Consider the following 22,332-nt stretch of genomic DNA (forward strand, 5'->3'; position numbering starts at 1 on the left):
CCATTCGTTGATTTGATCCGCACATCTCCCTTTCCTACAATCTTGAGGGGTTTGTTATCTGCAAGATAAACTAAGCCAAAATCACCTGAGGTGTATGGCTCCATGATGTCTTTGTTGCTGCATGAGTGGAATGAGGCCCCTGAATCCACAACCCAATCATCGGAAGAACTGCTCACACTCAACAAGAGTGCATCCGTGATCTCCTCCGTCGCGGCATTCGCTGTTCGGCCCTCCTTTTCCTTCTTTGGCGCCCGACATTCGCTTTTCATGTGTCCGGGCTTCTCGCAGTTCCAGCACACCATCTCCTTCTTGCCCTTGTTCTTCCCCCTGGACCTTGACCTTGACCTTCCACGGTATTTACCCCGTGTGTCAGGTCTCCCTCTGGACTCTGTATGTAGCGCAGAGCCAGATGATCCACCCGTTTGCTTTCTACGGGTTTCCTCGTTCAACATCATGTCTCTGATGTTGTCGAACTTCATCTTCTCCTTCCCAGACGAAGTGCTCACTGAAGTAACAACCACATCCCAACTGTCAGGTAAAGATGAAAGCAAAATTAACGCTTTTACCTCATCGTCAAACACGATATCCACAGACGCCAGCTGTGTCGTGAGTTGGTTGAAGTCATTGAGGTGATCGGCCACCGACTTCCTCTCCTCCATCTGCAACCTGAATAGTTTTTTCATCAGCATAACCTTGTTCATTGCTGAGGGTTTCTCGTACATATCGGCAAGAGTCTGTAGAACTTCCTTCGTGCTCTTTGCTCCCTTCACATGATAGGCGACATTCCGAGAGAGCGACAGGATTATTGCGCTCATCGCCTTTCGATCGAGCACCTTCCATTCTTCATCACTCGTCTTCTCGGACTTCTCTGCAAGTGGTTCGTACAGGTCCTTCCCGTACAGGTAGGCCTCCATCTGCATACGCCAAAACCCAAAGTCGGAACCATTGAACCGTTCGACTGGAAACTTTCCCTCCATCTTAACTCCTTGAACCAGGCTCTGATACCAGTTGTTAGGAAATGGATCGGGTTAAGATGGATAACAGGTGGAATATGAAGGCGATAAAAGACACACGAATTTGTTAACCCAGTTTGGATATAAATCCTACGTCTGGGGGCGATACCAAGCCAGGAGAAAATACTCAAAGAGGAGGAAAATTGAGGAGTACAACACACACACACTTGTATGCAAGTCTTCACCACACGTGAAAGACAACACTCACCCTCGTCTCAACTCTTTCTTTTCTCTCTACTCTATTCTACTTTGCTCTATAAAACAATGCTAATAAGAGTAGTATATATAGCCATGACTTATCCTTTTTCCAACTCAACTTGGGATTTCTAAGTTGAATGAGGTTATCCTTCTCCAACTCAACTTTGAATCGGGTTATCCTTCTCCAACTCAACTTGGGAATTCTAAGTTGAATCAGGTTATCCTTTTCTTCTTCAAATCAATCTTCACAACTTAACACATATAAGTTCAAAAAATCGATTTTCTCATCAGACGAAGTCCTTGACCTGAAATATTTATAACGATAAACGTATACTATCATTCTTATATTACAAAACGAAAAATTAGAGACATACAAAGGAAATAAACAAATGGTGCCCACATAATTACAAAAAGCAAGCATAAATTTGTGTAAATAAAAGACAATAAAGGGTGAAATGAAAGAAAGATGCAAGTTGAGAGGAAACCAGATCCGTACAGAAAGTAGGTCTGAACCTATAGAGTTGTGTTGAGAGAAAGGAGACATGAATCTGATGATTTTGGAAGACTTAGGAAAGTCGTCCACTACCCCCCGGGGGTGCATTAACTCAGTGGACCATGCGCGTGTCTCACATGTGCCACTCATCAACTTAACTGCACTAACTCTCACTAATCTTAATTATAAAGTCTAAGAATATCTACTTACTGTCTTATAAAACTGCTATAAATATCTACTACACTTCAACAAAGTTTATAAACTATATCCTACAAATCACGTTTTCAGTAACCACTCCAACTGTTTCTTTCCTTTTTTTTTCCTCGAAAGTCGTCATGCGAATAACGACTTTAACTACTTTTATCATGTTAGATATTTTCAATTTTAATTTGTATCATGTCAGATATTTTCTGAATATCTGATCTAGGAGTCGTGCAGTATTATTATTTTGGGATAATTACATTTACACCGCCTCACTTATTACTCTTTTACACAAACCACCTCTATCTATTTAAAAATTACAGAACTATGCTTGACAACCTTAAAATTTTCAAAACGCCCCTACTGATTTGGTCAAACTTTAATTTATACATATATATTTTGAGGGGTATAAATATACTTATTTATATTATTTTTCCTTCTTTGACTTGTGTAATTGTACAATTATCCATTAATTATGTTCATGTAAATTACGAGCCCAACTCTTTAAAGAACTAAAAATGAGAGTATTTGATTAAAACTAAATGTATAATTCTATAATTTATCCACAATACCGATGCTGTCATGATTCTTCGAATTTTAAGGACACACAAACACGTAAACGAATTCCTTCTGCCTAAATCAGATTTAGTTGAATCAAACCAATTACATAACAAGTGTGATACAATTATCAAGTAATTGATTATTTTTTTTTAAATTGTACATTAATCACACGATAAGTACATTATACTTACCATATAATTAATTCAAATTGAACTAAATCGAACTCAAATTAAATCTTTTTGAAATACAAACACAAACATACACCTATCTATGTGCTGAAAATGAGTTAGCATGAAATGGACTGTTTTGGTTTGCAGTGGGTGCAGCTGCCCTCCCACGGTCCCACCCTAACCCAGCTCATCATAATAAGATTGATGGACGAAGGACCAAGTTACAAAAAGCAGATAGCCATTAACGTTGTTGTCCTATAAAACTAATGAAACCAGCTCACACTTCAACTGCCGCTGCTCCACCCTATTTTCAATTTCATATTTACTTTTTTATTCACTAATTATCGTCACACGTGATTTTTGTAAGCGTATAAAAAATATAAAGTAATAAGAAAAAAAAATTATAACAAAATAAATAATAATAAATGTGAAGAAGTAAGGTGAAAGAGAAATATGGAGCAGTGGGCAGTTAAAAGAAAAAAATATTTGATTGGTCCGATTGTTGAATCAGTTGAACCTAACACAGTATCAGGTTGGAATGAACGGTTCGACTTTTCTTGTTCTTGAGTGTTCAGAATTCGACGTGAATTTCGACACTTATTAATGTATGAGAGTATGTTCTTACATTTGATCTGTTATATGTATAGGATTCGTTCAAATTGCACTTTCATAAATATTGAATTTACATAAAATAAAAAAAATGAAATGAAATAAGAGATGTTGAAAAATCAACGATTATTAATTCATTGTCTAAGGTTGAGATTTCAGGAATACATTGGAGATCATAAGTTCGACTGACATCAAATATATGAATATTTATTTCAGTTTATATAAATTTATTATATTTAGTTTCATATATCGATATATAACTCAATTCATTGAAATATTAACTAAAACATATAATAACAAAAAGAGATAATTACATTTGCACCCCCTTGACCTATGGTCTATTTACATAAACTACTTATATTTTTTGCATAATTACAGAAACTACAGCTAAAAAATAAAAGTAGTTTGCGTAATAATGCTAATATCTTGAAAAGGTATATTCATAATTTTTCAAAAAAAAAAATATTTATATAAGTGATAATACTATTTTGATAGTGTATGTATAATTATTTAAAAATAAAATAAATTATGTAAACTTATCATAAATCAAGAAATATAAATATAATTATCACCTAACAAAAAAAGTGTTGGGCTACAGATTGTGTGCGTCATGTGATGTGACGTCAGGTGGGGTAATAATCGGCATTAACCGGTGTACTTGATATTTTACCTTTTGCCCAATCATTTTCTTGAAATTCCAATCATGTCCTTGTTTATTGGACACGGCAACCCCTAAAAGTGGTGATGTTGGAATTTTCTTTTCTTCCACAACTTACATCCTCTGCCAATACGTTTCATTAAATAACTCACACAAACTTTTTGACTTTAAATAAAAGGATAATTACATTTATATATTTTTTTGATTATGATATGTTTTCATAAAATCAATCATATTTCTTTTATAATTACATAAGCTACCTATAATATCCAAAAAGTTAAGAGTAGTTTGAATAATTTAAATATGTATGTATAATTTTTCAAAAAACGAGACGATTTATGTAAATGATAAAACATTTTTATTATATGTATGTTTAATTATTTAAAGGGATAATTACAATCTCTTTCTCTGAGGTTTTGTGTAATTACATGTAACACCCCATGATTTAAAAAACTACATCCAGCACCTCTAATTTTTGCTTCCGCTTAATAAATAAGGCGTTCATGATACCAACAGAAGCAACTAATATACATATATTTGCATTTGAATTTAAAATAGGGAGACATATCCATAAATGCTTCTCCTATTCCCCTTACGGCTTTACCTACCACCCAATATGACTTGGTTAAAATAATATTTTATTTGACATGTAGGAAGTGTTTGCGAAAATTTCTGTTTTTAGAAAAATGATTTTTTTAAAAAAGTTGAAAGTTGTACTAAAATCAAAAGTAAATAGTATTTATAAAAAAAAACAGACAAAAGTTTAATTGGATAATATTTGAGATAAAATACTTTTAAAACAAACTTAATTGATTAAAGACCATTTTGTCCCCATTGATTAAAAAGATGTTATTTTTTTTTATATTTGTATTTATTGTTTGTCAAAAATAATTATTTTTCTATTAAAAATAATAAATTTTATTTGCTTACTATATAACATATTTAATTTTTCTGAAATATTAATAGAAAAATTAATTATTAATTTACTAATACTTCCATTGAGTAACGTAATTATTGATTTATGCACAATAAATAAACTTGCATAAATGAACAAAAAATATTTTATTAATTAATCGTAACCATTTAATTTATATTTTTTTATGATAAATGAAGGGTATAATTAGACAATATAGCAAATAAAATATAAAAAATACAAATATTTAATATATAAAAGTGTAAATTTGATTATTGTTAAATTATTTAGATTATTTAAAAGTTTCAATATCAACTTTAAGTATAAAAATTTTAAAATAAATAAAAAATAATAAAGTTGAATCAAATGTATTATAATAAGGGTAAAGTAGTAAAAATTGAAGTTGAATTTATTTATAAAAAAGTCAAAGCAACTAGAAGCACCCCTCCAAGGTGCTTCCAACTTTTGACATAAAAGTTTTTTTTTTAACAGTTTCAGAAGCAAAAATTAGCATACAAAACACCTCAAAAGTACTTTTTTAATGCCAAAAGCTAAAAAGTACTTTCCTCAAGCTCGCGCAAACACTTTAATAATAAGTTAGTAATAAATCAATTGAAAATAAATATAAAGTTTCATCCACTTTTTTTTGTAGAAAAAATACATGCTACCCCTTGTGATATGGGTAACATGTAAAATATCTCCATGTGAAAAAAAATATATCGAATTACCTTCCAGTGTTTTTAAATTAAAGCAATTTATTCCCTTAGAGGGATGTGCGGAGTGCACTCGCTCCTCTTGAGGGTGTGCATGACTTTTTCTCTAAAAATAATTTATTTTTTTATATAATATATTATATATCTAATTTATATATATTCAAATATTAAAAACTAATTATCCTATTTTATATATAATATTTTTATTTAAAAACAAAAAAACAACCCCTACCCACCCACCCACCCCCCAAAGTCAGCCACCGCCCATCCCCTTCCCTCCTCGTCGCCTCCATGCTACCGCCCTCCTCCCACTCCCTCTCCCGTCGCCATCGTCGCCGCCTTCCCTATCCCCTTCCCCCTCGCCGTTGCCGCACCCCGCTCCCCTTTCCCCTCCCTCTGTCGCCTTTGTCCCTCCGTCTTCCCTTTCTCGTCGTTGTCGCCATCGTTTCCCCTCCCCCTCCCTTTCTCCATCTGCGTCCCTCCCCCCTCCTCGTCCCTTACATCCCCCTTCCTTCTCCGTGCCGTCTCTATCGCTGGCCCCTCCTCTGTCCCTGTCGCCCTCCCCCCTCTTCTACCCTTACTGTTGCTGTTCACTCTCTCTCGCTCTCTCTCTCTCTCTATATATATATAACTATTAATTATATATCATATATATTCATTTATATTGTTTAAATTCATATATTTGTTTAAATATTAACCATTGAAATAAATCAAAATCTGGGACGTAGATTTATTAGTTTAATTTGGACCTTAGATTTAAATTAGATTCAACGATTATTAAATAAGGCTATAAATGTTATTTTATAATTAAAAATAAAAAAATAAAAAAATAAAGAAAAAATTCGTGAATTACACTAACTCGCATAAGGGGTATAATTGCTCTATTTTTTTTTTTCACATGAGGGTAATTTGCTCATTTCGTATAACACAAGGGGATTATTTGCATTTAATCCTTTTTATTTTTGTTAATATCAGCAGATTCGATGACTTTTGGTTAATAGAGAAACTCACTTGTTAGATAAAAAATATCAAGGGTAATATATATAATCCAAAATTACAAGAAATTACATATAATTACAGCAAACTTAGAAAAGAACGATTTAATTATCCCGTAATTATATCTAATAAAATATATCACGCATGCAATATTTTCATTTACTTTTATCTAAAATATTTTATACACGTATGAACATGTGGTCCGATGTACATGTTACGCAATTCATGTTCGTTTCCTCTTAATTTGGAGAATTTTGTTTGCTTGTTTCCTCTTATTAAGTCAATCCTCTTAAGAAAATCTGAAATCGAGCTAAATCACAATTTTCTTTTGAATAATTCCAAAAAATAAATTATTGTATCAAATATTTGTACAAAAAAAAAAAACGTATCAATGGTTGCCGATCGACATTCTTAAAATTTATGACATTGTGGTGTTCAGATTTCATGGTCGTATACTAATAGTGATAGCACTGGTTTTTGGACGTGGCCTCGGCCATAGTCTTGGCGTAGACAAGTCTATTCGGCTTCATGTCCCAATCGCTTATGACTTGTATTGTAGTGGGACTGGAAATACTCTCTTGTCAAGTGAAGTTAATGATGACGTTGAGAACACAGTATGAAACTATACATAGTCAAGTGAAGTTAATTCAACGACAAAAAAAAAATGTAATTTTAGTTCTTTAAATTAAAATTTGAAATTTGGTCATATAACATCAATACTGTAGGATAATTTTAGTCCTTCTGGTTAATTTGGCCTGAAAATTTCATATCAATACCTAAATTGAGACTTCTGGTGAACTTAATGATTTAACAGTCCAATATATTTTTTTCTTCTTTTTTAGAACACGACTTGGTAAAAAGAAAATTACTACTTGATGATACGGCAAGTTTTTTCGAGTTGTACTTTTCTTTTTGCTAAGTCATTTCCTAAAAAATAATATGTTGGATCGTCACATTATCAGATTCGTCAAAAAACCCCAATTTAGATATTAACATGTTTGATGACGTAAAATTTTCGATCCATTATTTTAAAAGTAAGCTCCTAAAGTATCTGGATAAAAGAAGATATTAAAGCTTTTAAGATGTAAAAACATCTTATAAAATATCAGGGTGTTGCGCATAATAAGGTTTTTAATTAATAAAATGACTAAAATGGATATGATACCATTAGTTCTTTAAAAACAATTATCCAAACAAATATTTATAGCTCTCAAACATCTTATAAGATGTTTTGAGAAGTTTATAAACTTGGCCAAATACCCACTTAATCAAATTTGATTTGAGCAAAAAAATTTTAATTGGATGTATTAGGTCCTAGTTAAGAGTTTATTAGAGACTGGTTGTTAGACTTAAAGGTAATTGCATTAAATACTTTGGGATTTTTTCTTTAATGTCGTTTTAGGGGGTGTGTGTCTGTGTGTGTGTATTATTACATGAGTCGTGTACGAAAAGAGCAGATACTGAGTATGTCACTAGCAAGACCAAGACCAAGAACAAGAAAAATCTTGTGATCCATAAAACCCATGAAATATCTTCAAGTATTTCTACAGGTCTTAGGTTTTATTCTAAGTAGGTAATGATGAGACCACAAAATTCTACACCTACACTTTGAGGTTTTAGTAATAGATTAGATCTTGACCTAACGTTTAAACTTAGATTTCGTGATCTAAACTATAAACTTTTATGAATTATAATTTATTTTGTTTATATCATTATTATTTTGTAGGTATATAAGTATTATGTGGTGTTTTTTAAAAAATGTTGACTTAAACGACCCATAAATAAAGCAACCCAAGAGACATATTCGGATGAAAATATATATCCAACGAAGATTAATAAGACAACAAAACTCAGCTAAGATGAGAATCCATGTTTGAGTTACAATGACAATTCACATGTGATCAACCATCTCTGTCAAGGAACTAAAAAGTTAAGTCAGGGGGAGGGCGTTTGTTGGGTTGGCGGCAGGGGAAGATGGGGAGCTTTTTAATTTTTAAAATAATATCTTATATTTTAAGAATTAGAATAGATATATTTTTAATTGGTTAAATCTATTTCTAAATTTTTTTATGAATATAAATATCGATATTAATTGATTAAATTTGACGACTTTTATTCTAATAAAAAAATCAAACAAACATTAACATAAGAAATAGGATATAATGGTTATTTAATAAAAAATTGATGCCAGTAAGTAAATTTAATGGAGAGGGCCAAGCGAGCAATGTTTAAGAAAATAGAGGAGGTATTTTGCCAATTTTTAAAACACAATGAAGTTTTCAGCTAAATACAAGAAAATTTTATGCTATTTGATCTGAAGTGAAATAAAATACCCATATAATTGAGTAATTCATACTCATAGTTCCAAATTTATTTATAAGACCTCAATATCAAAATTTCAACCACTAAAATGAGACATTATTAATGTCCCATAAGATCTTCAAAAGCTAAAAGTGGGTTTTCACATCAATGCCAGAAAGTTTCGTGGAAGCTAAAAGTGTGTTTTGGATGGGCACCAAATATGATTACTCGTATTTATTGGCGTGCGGGGCAGACTGCAAAATGGAGAGATGGTACTTCCCGATTAGTACCCCAAAAGTTTTCAATATTTGATTTAGCTCCCCACTAGCTTTTTGTGGTCAATTCCAGTCTACTAACTTATTCATAAAATTTTATACTTGAACAAGATTGTAGTTTTAATTACAATTATATCCTTGAAGATTAAAGTCAATTTCAGAATTATGTTGTGATTAGAGCTAGGACGGACTCTTTTTAAGTGTACTATGTTTGGTTAAAAAAAGATTTGTTTGGCGTGCAATAAGTTAATAAGCTTTATCAAGGTAAATATAATTTTTTTATTCAATTTTTTTACTAGCATCAATAAGTTCGGTGAATTTTAAATAATATGTGAATCTTTTTTAATAGAAACAAACATCAAGTTTGTAGATATAATTTTTAAATCATAAGGAGTTTATGTATAATTATATTAAATTTTAGAAGACGACCGAATATCCGTAAAAATTATGACAAACTAACATAAATTGAAATAAATATTTACATATTTTTATAAAATTTAAATTTGTGAGTTTATGTATATTAAATCGTGAAACCTCACACAAACGACATTAGATTTGGAAAGAAGAAAGTTGCTACTTTTTCCATGGCAAAGTGCTTCCATATCATACAAAGGAATAAATAATTTAAACAAATCTCAGTTTAATTCGGCTTTCACCAAGAGGCAAGGGAAATCATTAATCCTCTTTACCACCCCAGGACTTTCTTAAATTCCTAAACCACCCCAGACTTTTAGCGTCAGGTGCATTTTAATCTAGCTACTGCTCATTTAACCAACAGTTCTGACCCTGAATAACCCAACCTCTCATGTGGAGATAACGGCGATAACAACGGAACTTCAAATATACCCTTCACATCTCCACTGTCCCAAACCGCCGTCCAACTCGACGGCGTCAACGGCACCGCCGCCGTTACCTCACTCTCACTTGTAACTTCTTCAATCTCTTCCCTCTTGACTTCTTTCCTCTCTCTTTGTTCACACTCACTCTCTCTCCCCCTTTTCCGGCATCCAATCGCCGCCGTCGTCTCATTTTCCGGCAACGGGTTCGAGGTCCCGATTTCAAGTGGGAAATTCAGTATTGCTTTCCTCCCCCGCAGTTTGAACGCCGCCCTATCGTAGGCCTTGGCTGCTTCCACCGCCGTGTCGAAGGTTCCGAGCCACACCCTCGTCCCCTTCCGCGTCGGATCACGTATCTCCGCCGCGAACTTCCCCCACGGCCGCTGTCTTACCCCCCTGTAATGCCTTCCTTCGCCGGAATTTGCTTCAACGTTCTGCAGCTTCTTGTTCACTTGGGGAATGGCTATGTGGAGCGAAGGCTTCCTCTCAGACAAGTTTCTTTGAGGCTTCGTTTCAAATTCTAAGTATTCAAACTCCCTTTTCGGGCTAACGTAGACAGAAGTCTGATCACTCGAGGAAGAAGAGTAAGAGCTAGTTCTTGAAATCTGCGACTGATCCGACGAGGACAAGGCAGACGACGGGCAATAATTTTGGATGAAAGCAGAATCGTCGAGAAGGTGTTGGCGAATGATTTCGAGGGCTGAACTCTGATCGGGCGAGGCCATCATTGTTCTTGACAGAATAATTAGGGTTCAAGAAGAGGAAAAGGGTATCGAGGTTTTTTGGTTTTAGATTCAATTTTGGATTGTTTACTATATTTGGGTTGAGTGGAAAGAGGGTTATAAAGGAGGGGAAGTTTAGTGTAAGAGTTTGAGGGAGGAAGGTTCATGGTAGGGTTCGAGGGAAGAGGGAAGAAGCATCCAAAAATGATTAGAAGTCTGCGGCATGGGCACACAAAGATAATCTTTTTTAATATATATTATAAGAAAAAAAATATGAGAGTAATGGTTTATGAACTTTTTTTATTATGAAAAATGGTTTTTATTTTATGTTTTATTTAATATATAGATATTTTTGTTATCATATTAAAAGAATACAAATATTGTTTATATATATGGGCAAAATATTTTTTTAGTCTCATAAAATAAGAGTAGAATATTTTTTGGTGTTACAACTATGACAGATGACGCTTTGAGTCGCATAAATCTCAAAATCACGTCTTTTTAGTCCAAAAAATGTGCTTTTGGACCTTTTTAGTTCAAAAATTACAATTTTTCATACTATTGCAGTCAAACGTTGGTTAAGTTAATGGAGCACGTACTTTACATGCGCTCTTTTAGTCAAGAATCTAGCAAAAAATGTGAGTGAAACGTAAATTGCAATTTTTTTGACATTTGTGAAATTAAATGTGGTAAGGAATAAAACAACGGGACTAAAATCACATACGATTTAAGTTATGGAAAGTAAATTACAATTTTTCCTGACGCGTAGAAAAGAAATGCCTTTTCTAGTCTATTGTGAATTTTCGATAAGAATTGTTATCGAATTACCATGTTTTTCAAATTACATTACCAAATTGCACAAATTAATTTTAATAGAATTACAATTGTCACTCATTTTTATTGGACTAAAATTATCATTCCTCTTAATTTTACGAAAGGACCACACATACATGTTAATGATGAATACCTTAAACTTTTAAATATTACATGTTCCAAGAATAATCATAATATTTATTTGACAGCATGATCTCATTATTCTAATTTTGTACATTACAATTTGGGAACATGGTCTAAGTAGCTTGGAGTCCCCAATTGACTTCCACCAACACCCCTATCTCCAAGTTATGTCCACCCCAACGTCCGTATTGAATATTCCCTAATTCTTTACAATCAAGAAAATAGTTTTAGATGCTTTGAAGCAAAGGGTTGTGAGAAAGAGTGTATGAAGAGGTAACTTCATTTTAGATTTCCGACAAGAATTAATCTTACCACATCATTCATCTTCAATAATCAAAGAGTGTGAGCATACACAAATAATTAATCTCTAATTAACATTGTTCAAATTCAAATTTAGTTAAATTGTTGTGGTGCCCACATTATTTAATTTAATGTCGAGAATTTGTCGTATCTATGTTTTAATTATATAATTAATTGTTAATGTATGATGGAAGGTTGTCGTCACTAATAAATGTGGTCTACTTCAAATCCCCAGCCTGACTTCAATACCTACCACTACCATCTCAAAAATATAACTCATTAAATTCTTTCATCCTACGCAACTATGGAATAAATACTCGATTTCAGATTGATTCACAAAAATCCGTTTTAAATACATTAAAATTTAATCTAATAAATTTTTAAACTCGATTTGAGCTTCAATTGTCAAAAGAATAATAAAATATATAAAAAAAAATACAAACAACCTTTTTGTGATATCATAAATGAGCAAATTACTCTGATATGAAAAAAAAAAAAAACAATTTACCATCCATGTATTTTTTAAAATACAGCAATTTATTTCTTTATATTTATTTAAAATGAAGCATTTTTTCTCTTAGATTAGGAGGTAAAATTGCATTACTTTAAAAAGCAGAGAGGGTAAATTGCTAATTTTTTTCACAAGAGAGTAATTTGCCCATTTATAATATCACAAAAAGGTAGATTAATAAAATATATTTATAATCACACCTTTTATAAACCTCATAATCCATATATATATATATCAAACTAGTAATTAATATTTTCATATAATTATATTTTTACCACTTTATTTTTTCAAAAAAAAAAAAAAAAACGGGACAAAACCTATCCATATAGTACCTATAAATGTCCCTTCCAAGAAATATCTATTGATGGAACAAATAAAAAAGAGAGACGTTTGGGTATGAAAAACTTGGGATATCAAATCAAAGTAATTGATTTGATGAGATTAGAGGAGTTAATGATGGCACGTGAGAAGACCTTTGCACATTTTGGCTTGACTTTTCACCCACATACAAATAAAAACCCATTACTTTTCAACCTTTTATTATTATTATTATCATTATTACTAATCCAGAGTAATATAAAAAATAAAAAAAAAAGAAAGATTTTTCATACACACAAATGATCGTACTAATATTTAAATATGATAATTACACCATCAATTACATAATTTTTAATTATTTTTTTATTTTTTATAAACTTTACATAATATTAATATGATTATATCATTTTTTTTTATATCTTGAGATGGTTTTTAGGAAAAAGTGGGAAGCAACTTGACTTGCTGGGAATCAACTTGTAATGGTCCCTTTCTCAACTTGTCTATCCAATTCCAGGTTGTTGCCTTTTTTGTTTTTCTCCTTTTGCTGGGTCCCACCTACCCTTTTTCTATTTCTTTATTTTTTAATCTCCATTAATGTGTTTTAGCCAAGTAGGTTTTTATATTTATATTGGGTAAATTACAATTGTACATTTTGTTATCTAATTTTTATTTAAATATCGATTTATCATCTTAACTTTATAAAATTTGTATTTTGTTGTGTATAGCCTTTTATTTATCGATTTTTTCGATGAAAAAACGTCACATGTAAAAATCATCACATCACATTTGGCCTTAAATCAATAGTTTTGACTATGATTAATGAATATTTATCATGGTTTTCGCTATAGTCGAAATATTTGTTATGATTTTTATTGTGGTTAATGTGTTGACTTTACTTGAGAAAGTAACTATTAGTAGTTGTAATTAAATAGCATTTATCATACTTTTTATTTTTAACTATAATAATTAATTATTTTAAAAAGTAATAGTTAGTGTAGAATATAACAAAATAAAACTATTGTAATTAATTAAAATAGAATTTATGAAGCAGAACTAACAAAAGTCTTGGACCCTCAAATATCAGAACATTTTTTTTTTGTTTTTTCTTTGGATATGAGTTAATTATTTAAAAATTAATACTCATCATTAATTATGACTCATAATTAACATAATTGTTAATAATTATATAATAATATATTAATTAAATTTATTTCATAAAATATATAAATAAACAATAGCCTCGATAAATAATATTTTTGAACCAATTAAGTAATTAAAAAAGTGTGGTGGGATTTAAAATTTGGATAAATAATTGAACCTAAAATGTTTTGACTTCATTATAATAATATTAAATAATCACTTTAATTACTCAATAGTTTAAATTATTAAAAATAAGAAGAAATTTCCACAAATAATTAATATGTCAAATAAATTAAGGTTAATTTGCTTCAAAATATCCGTATCACCACATATTTTAGGGATAAATATCAATTTATCCTCATATAATATTGAAAATGAACAAATCATCCATATTATAAAAAGAATATAATAATTTATCTCTTTATATTTTTTAATTCATTTTAAAAAATATACGGAGAAATCAAGTCTTTTTCATTTTATTAATTGTCATATTCATTATTACACACCAAAACCATCAAAATTTTGACACATAATACATCTGTTTCTCACTTCTCAATAATTTCCACTCAATCATTGTCGATATGTCTGCTTTCTGTTTGCATCAACTTCATAAATATTGATTCTCAAAATTATTACTACATATTATCATTAATTATTACTAATTAAAAATAAGGATAAATTACAGTCACCATCCCACTGAAATTTGATACAACTAAAAATACCTAATTATTATTTGAAAACTTTATAAATACCCTTTTCAAATAATAAATAGTTATGTAGCCCCTATACGGTGAAGTGGATATTACTACTTTCCCTTGTTGATTTTTTTTTATTTAAAACAATATATTAGAAAAATGTTAAGAGTAAATAAAATAAATAATCTGCAGGGAATATCAATATATAAAAGTATTTTAAAAAATTCTAATAAATAAATAAAATTATAATTTATAAGTCAAATAGGACATTTAGGTAAATTTATTATGAAAATTGGATGGAAACTTAGAGAGTCTAACGAAATGGAATAGTTGTTAGACGAACATTAAAATCAGGGAAGTACCTGTAATTTTTCAAACAATGAGTCGGTATTTGTTACTCTAATAAAAAGTTGATCTTCATTTACTAATTTGATTAATAAACTCATATTAACTAAATACGATAAATATACCATAATAATAAATACTCATATATATGATGTGCTCGAATTCTTGAGGTGGAATAAATTTTTTTGAACTTAATTACAGTGTTTGGATTCATGTTTTCGTATTTTTCGAGATAAGATAAAACACACTCAATGTTTATTTTTGTGGTTTTTACATCTTATCTGCGTGTTTTTTTGTTTTTCAACTTTCTATATATATATAATATATATATATATACACAATATAAAACAGACATAATTTGACAATAAATAATAATTTTTCTCTCCAAAAAATACAACATTAAACATAAAATATTTATAAATAAAAATATATGTTTTGACAATGAACAGTGATTTTTGTCTCCCAAATCCCAACATCAAACCTACATCACTTATTTTAAAATATTTTAAATTATCCCAAAACACAAATCCAAACATATCATCTATTTTCAACACACACTTACTTATCTCTATTTTTTTCCCTCTATCTTCAAAATACAAAACAAAATATTTAAAATACAAATCCAAACACCAGGAATATTTTTCCATAGTTTTTAAAATCTGACGAAGCTAGTATGAGGCTGTGGCTATGGCCATAGCAGCCGGAACAAACAGGGGAAGCCCCCACCTGTCCACTGCTGTGTCGTTTAGCAGCTGATATATATCATCAAAACTCAAATATTGCGGTGGCACGCACGACCAATGCTCTCCTCCATACCATACCATGGAATGCTACATTATAATATATTAATAAATTGTGACCCATTCAAAATAATAGACAATGTTAAATTTATAAAACAAAGAATTATGATAAAAAAGATGAATGCAAATATAAATGAAAGAAATAACTATCAAAAAGATGGTAGGTAAGCGAAAAATTAGATTAAATAATCATAAAAATAAGGGTAGACACCAAAAAAAAAAAAAAATTCTCTCTTAATATATAGCATGAGATTAATTATATTTAAATTCCATTTAAAAATACAAAATTATACTTTTCTCAAAAAAAAAACCTTTAAAATTACATTTACACTCCCTATGAAAATTTAATATTTACACCTGATCCTCTTTCGTTAGAGCTTGAATGAAAAATGCAGATGTTAGCAAAATAATTATATATTTTTTTATTTTGACCTCTCATTTAATAATCTTATGTAATAATTTTGTACTTATAAGAGAAAAAATATAATGATGTTGACCTTGCTCCATATATAGGTATTATATTTATCATTTTATAAGTATAAAAATATACATGGGGGCAAAATTAAATATTTATACAACATCCAAACTATAGCAAAAATGAGTCAGATACAAACGTAGAATTTTTGGAAAGAGTGTAATTAATCTAATTTGAATTTTTATAAAGAAATATAATTTCATATTTTTAGAGGGATTTATACGAAATAATCTTATAGTACATAGGTCTATATTAATTGTATTGACTTTTGGTCTAAGGTACGACCAATCATATGCAGCAACGTCAAATGTAAGACCGACTGCACCCACATGCAATGCTAACAAGTTCCATTTTTCAACAATTTGAATGTTGAAACCCTCCCCATTCTTTTCTTTTCTTTTTTTCTTTTTTAATAAAAAGAATTAAAATTGATTCAATTCCATCTTGTTCTCTATAATTTGTTGGTAACTGCCATGTGCATAACTCCCATGTATTTAATTTATTTTATAATAGTGCCCACGAAATATTATTTTAATAGTCAGACTGGTGTTTTGTATTTAAAAAATTATGGATTGGAGTTTAATAAATGAGATTGTATGTACATTTTTGTATAATTTCTTATTTAATTTGCTTTCTTAACATTTTAATATTTAAATACTTAGTGAATGATGTAAAGAATTTTATTTATATAAATAAATATTTTTATAATAAAAAATTTAAATTATAATTCAAAATTCAAAGAGAATAGGAGAGAGAGAGAGAGAGTTTTATTTATTAATTTGGGGTTTGAGAATTCAAACATGAAACTGCTCTATTTTGTAATACGTACACAGCCGTAAAGGTACATTGCATCTTTGGTTCAAGATTCTCTTCTTATCTTTTGTATTAGTCTATTCTCGCCAAATTCATCTTGGACTTGGAAAATAAACTGGAAATTTTTGTTTTTAAAATCTACCTACTTTGTGTGTGTGTGTGTGTGTGTGGGTTTTTTTTTTTTTTAAATCAATGTCTCATGACCCAGCTACTACTTTATTTTTTATTATATTTATTTAATTTGGAATTTATTGTACAAAAAGTTGATGGGTACGTACAATATAATCTACGAACGTCAAATTTTGTATTAAAATTGAAATATTTGGCATTGAAATAAACCCATATACCATTGCATCATATCAACAATGGTGGAAAATAAAAACATTGTTTGGTGGTCCATGGCTTTATGCATGTGTGAATCTTCTTGAGATAAAAGATGGAATTTCCGACAAAATATCTGCATGTTTTGTGCTGCAGTAAGTGTTCCAATATGGTGTTTGGATGCTTTACATTTTAAGCTGCACAATTGCTTACAATTATAATTTTTGGCGCAAAACATATGCTCCAGCCAATAATGTCATCTTAGTAGATCTCGATCGTCAAATAAATAGCTCTAGTTGTAGATTTTTTACCTGACGATGAGATTTGTGAATCATTAAATTAATACATAATAATTATATTATTTGTGATTCAGTAACTGATGTTGCGACAAATTTAGGACAGCTCAAGTATTTTCCTTTTTGCACATGTCCCGATCATGACTTATGATCAGTGTACATTCTCTTCACAAGGTTGCTCCATCACAACATTAATGCATGTGGAATTATGAAAGGGATGGTATGGAAATTCCTTCTTATCCGTTTAGGTAGAGAAGTAAACCTCGTATTAGAAAAATAGGTAAGTTACAATGAGTTGTTCATAAATTTATCTTAATTATAAATATTTTTTTTATTATTTAAAAAATTACAAATACCCTTCTGAATATACAAATATCCTAACAAACATCCCCCTACAATAAGTTATCACAAAAGAATATTTGTAATTTTTCAACTTGAGGGAGTATTTGTAATTAAATAAATCTCAGAGGAGTTTTTTGTAATTTACCCTAAAGTATATGCAGAGCTATTTATGACTTTTTTTTTAAAGAATTTAAAAAATTCAACTTTAATGACCATATGTGTCTTATTTTTTATTAAATGAAAAAGACAATTATATAATTACGTAAGTAATATCAATAAATTGAAAATGTATAATTTGGTTAAATTGAGAAATAAATTACGATAAACTCACATTAGTGAGACACAAACTCTTATTTTCAAACTTATTTATTGAATTTCAATTTTAACCACTAAATTAAAACGTTATTAGTATTCAGGTGTCTTTGTCTTAAGTATGCAACTGTCTGAAGCAAATTAGTTAAGGATTATTAAAAAATAAATAAAAGAAAAGACAAAAGCAAAATAATTAAATAATACCACTTGACAGGGTAAGTTGGATTTGATTAGTTAGTTCAATATTTGAAAGCGCATTACTAATCTACTTTTTCTCATGTCGACGGTATAAGCATGCGACCAAAAACGCTTTTTTTTTAAACGAAAAGTTGTCAAATTGGGTTGGACGTGAGGATCCACATCAATAATTTCAACAAGTGGGAGTATGCACAATAATTGCATGTGATAATTCTTAATTAAATATATAATTAAATTATCACTAATCATTTTATTATTAAGATACGATATTAATGATTAATGATTTGCTAAAATAATAAGTTTCACAAATTTAACATTATTACACCATTGTTGTATTTGAAAGAATCATTATAATTATTGTAATAAAAAAAACATTTTTTTGTCACTTAATATATATAAATGATGATAATTTTTAATTAATTAGCACTTCACATATTGTCCAGAGCATATTTTCTTTTATAAGTGGTAGATCACCTGGGTCACTTCATAAAATTATGGGGATTTTAAATAAAACAAAAATTTCCTTACCACAATAGAATTAAGTTGAATGTTTTATTAGTTTCCACACTATAATTATAATTGCAATTTTTCCAAATATCTGAATTATCAGTGAAAGCCATATCTGATGTGGATAAAATTCATTAAATTCTTGATATATCCTTAAAGTTAGAAGAATTGTTTAAATAAGATATGATCGGGATCGGTATGACTTAACTTGCCCAAACAGGTATTTGGAAGCATGATCCTAGGATGATGGGCATGTGATGTTGGATAGACGAGAGTTTACGATTGAAATTTTCTTATAAATACCTTATTTAGAAAACAATCAAGTAATGCATTTATGAAGTTCTTTATTTAATTTCTTACCACGACCCCCATGCTAATTTGAATGAGAGTTGTTACGGGAACCATCCCTTATAACTCTATGCCCCTTTGTCGGGGATTGTGAACTTATTAGATTTGGAGGTATTTTTGTTTATGTATTTTTAAAAACAGTAATCGAATTCATGTATTAAAAAATTATAAATGGTCGCCATGCATTTTTATTTGGGTCAGATATGACTCTGCCCGACCCAATGGGAACTTGGAAGCATGATCGTCCAATGACGGACATGTGGTGCCAGATAAACGACTCCGTGTACGGTTCAAACTTCCTTATAAATACGTCATTCAAAAGTCAACTAGATAAGCCTTTAGTACGTTTGTGATTTTTGGTATCTTATCACGAATGTAGTATTGACTTGTGCAATAAAATTTACAAGGACCATTACTTATAACCGTAATCCGTTATCTATTGCCAACTTGATTAAATTTGAATATATATTTTTGTATTTTGAGATGAAAATGGTAATCGAATTCAAAAATATAAAAAAGTCCTAAACTCAATTTTTTATCACTTTCCCTTTCTCCAAAAAAAAATCCGAATTCCAGCACGTGACTTTTCTATCTCGATTTCCCAAAATGTGAAAATGATTTTGAAATTACTTGCACCATCATCATAAAAATAAAAATATGCCATAAAATCAATAACAAATATAAATAATATTTAGGTGAGGTGGACTCAATCTGACACCAAACCCGACATCTTATCCTCCAATTCTCCCCCACTTGTTCTTCTCATTAACCACGTGATTCTATTCCACTGTCAATATTTTTGGAACTTTCAAAGAAACACCCCAACATAAACATAATCATATTGCAAATTGAATTTTATAATATAATAAAATCCACTAAGTTAAATCTTTTTAATACCCCCAATTCCCCACGGGTGCATGCACCTTCCTACATCTTTCTCTCTCTTCACCCTATATATACACCCACCCCATCTCTCCTCCCAAAATTCAGAAAAAAAACTCATCTTGATTTTCAATTCTTTCTAATAGTATCTCAATTAATTTCCTTGAGAATTTTAAGAAAATCCCAGATTCTTGATTCCCCATTTGCTGAATTTATCGGAGCTTCATGTACCAGCCGATTTTCAGTGAGATGACGGCGGCGGAGTTGCAGTTTCCGGCGCCGTTGTATTGCCGGAGCTCGAGTTTCAGCAGCCTCATGCCTTGTTTGACGGAAACATGGGGTGACTTGCCGTTGAGAGTTGACGACGCTGAGGATATGGTTATTTACGGGCTTCTTCGGGACGCCGTTAATGATGGATGGAAACCCTTCAACGATGTTAAAGACGAGCCCAGGTTTGAGGTTGTGCCAGAGATGAGCTTCGCTACAGTGAGGACGGAGTACGTCAATGCTCCGCCGGCCGTGACGGCGCCGGCGATGGCGCCCCGGCCGAAGGGGAGGCATTATAGAGGCGTGAGGCAACGGCCGTGGGGGAAGTTCGCGGCTGAGATAAGGGACCCGGCGAAAAACGGCGCAAGGGTGTGGCTTGGGACGTACGAGACGGCTGAGGAAGCGGCTTTGGCTTATGACAAAGCGGCTTACAGAATGCGGGGCTCGAAAGCTTTGTTGAACTTCCCACACAGAATCGGCTCGAATGAGCCGGAGCCGGTGAGAGTGAAGGCCAAGCGGCGGTCGCCTGAGCCCTCCGTTTCGGCTGCTTCAACGGTTACGTCCAGCTCGCAGAGTGAGTCGCCGAAGCGGAGGAAGAAAGGTGCAGCGGGTGAGCAAGCCGAGACGGAGGTGGAGAGCCGATCCAGTGTGCAGCAAGTGGAGTGCGAAATGACGGCATTGCCAGCTGGCGGACAAGTAGTGGTGGCCTGAAAGTGAGCTGGATTCATGATAGGGCTTGTTTGGTTGTGTAAAGTAAAATGAGATTTTGGCCCTATGCTTGTAGTGGGCTAATTAGAAAAGGAAAAGAGAATGTGTAAAATGTGTGGTGTGCAAAAAAAATACAAATGAAAACAGTGGTGAATTGCAATTGGAAGAGTGGTTTGGACCCATTGAGATTTTTGTAAAATAGTATACTTCAAATCAGAATCCAATCAATTTTGAATCGATTTATTAAATATTTATCTAATTATATAATTATTATTTATATTTTTTTAGTTTAAATCCCTGAGTTTCATTTATTCGATCCTGGTAATGATAATCTATTTGGACTTAAATTATTTACTAATACATATACATATATACATATATACTAGCATAGAATTCGTGTTATGCATGATTATATATATTAAATGTGAGCCCCTAATGTAACTACTATGGTTGGCAAAACGTGAGTTGGTTAGAAAGCCCGTACTTATTTTTTTCACAAATAATCATTTTTTTTTTCTTTTGATCAATTATTTTATTTTTTATTTGATTAAAAAAAGATAATAAAATTTAAATTATGTGAACGCATTGAATGTACTTTAGTTGCTAGTATAGAAGAAATTATCCATGTAGCACCTAATCATACTTAGATCCTTTTTAAAGTTTAAAAGTTGCAATTTTTCTAAAAATGTTTAGAATTACACTCACGCCTCCTTAAAAAATTCTCCATTTGTAGTTGATCCTTTTTCTGTAAGAATTTGGATAGAAAATGCCGACATCATAAAAAAGAAAATTATATATTTCAATTCTATCATTTATTCAACATTCTTCTGTAATATCTTTATACTTATAAAGATGTAAATGTAATACATATGAAGTCAAAAGGGTGTAGCGATAATAAAATATTATTTTCAAATTATAACTGTTTGGTAAAGACTAGTCATGTTTTGGTGTTTATTCTCTCTCTTATATATAGGGTGAGGTTTGACATCATTGTTGCATCTATTTATTGAATCTGTCTTGTCTAAGTACTTCATCTAGTGGCTTAAGAAATAAATACAACAATTTCTGTTCACCTCACCCCATACATAGAAAAGGAAAAAAAGTATAAAAAGATAACTAGGTTTTTTCATTCAAAACA

General features: G+C 31.0%; 2 protein-coding genes across 2 annotated transcripts; one reads left to right on the forward strand and one right to left on the reverse strand.

Annotated features, from left to right (window-relative positions):
- Positions 1–9,655: 9,655 nt before the first annotated feature.
- On the reverse strand, positions 9,656–10,772 carry LOC105179200 (ethylene-responsive transcription factor 5). Its single transcript, XM_011102796.3, has one exon. The coding sequence runs from the start codon at positions 10,663–10,665 to the stop codon at positions 9,865–9,867; it is 801 nt and encodes a 266-aa protein (XP_011101098.1). The 5' UTR covers positions 10,666–10,772; the 3' UTR covers positions 9,656–9,864.
- Positions 10,773–20,300: 9,528 nt separating this feature from the next.
- LOC105179199 (ethylene-responsive transcription factor 2-like) lies at positions 20,301–21,442 on the forward strand. The gene has a single exon (XM_088882953.1). It carries the CDS (start codon positions 20,445–20,447, stop codon positions 21,195–21,197), a length of 753 nt encoding a protein of 250 aa, XP_088739079.1. The 5' UTR covers positions 20,301–20,444; the 3' UTR covers positions 21,198–21,442.
- The last annotated feature ends 890 nt before the right edge of the window (positions 21,443–22,332 follow it).

The sequence above is a fragment of the Sesamum indicum genome, linkage group LG7 (assembly GCF_026168435.1).
Source record: "Sesamum indicum cultivar Baizhima isolate 11 linkage group LG7, ASM2616843v1, whole genome shotgun sequence".
NCBI classification, from domain to species: domain Eukaryota; kingdom Viridiplantae; phylum Streptophyta; class Magnoliopsida; order Lamiales; family Pedaliaceae; genus Sesamum; species Sesamum indicum.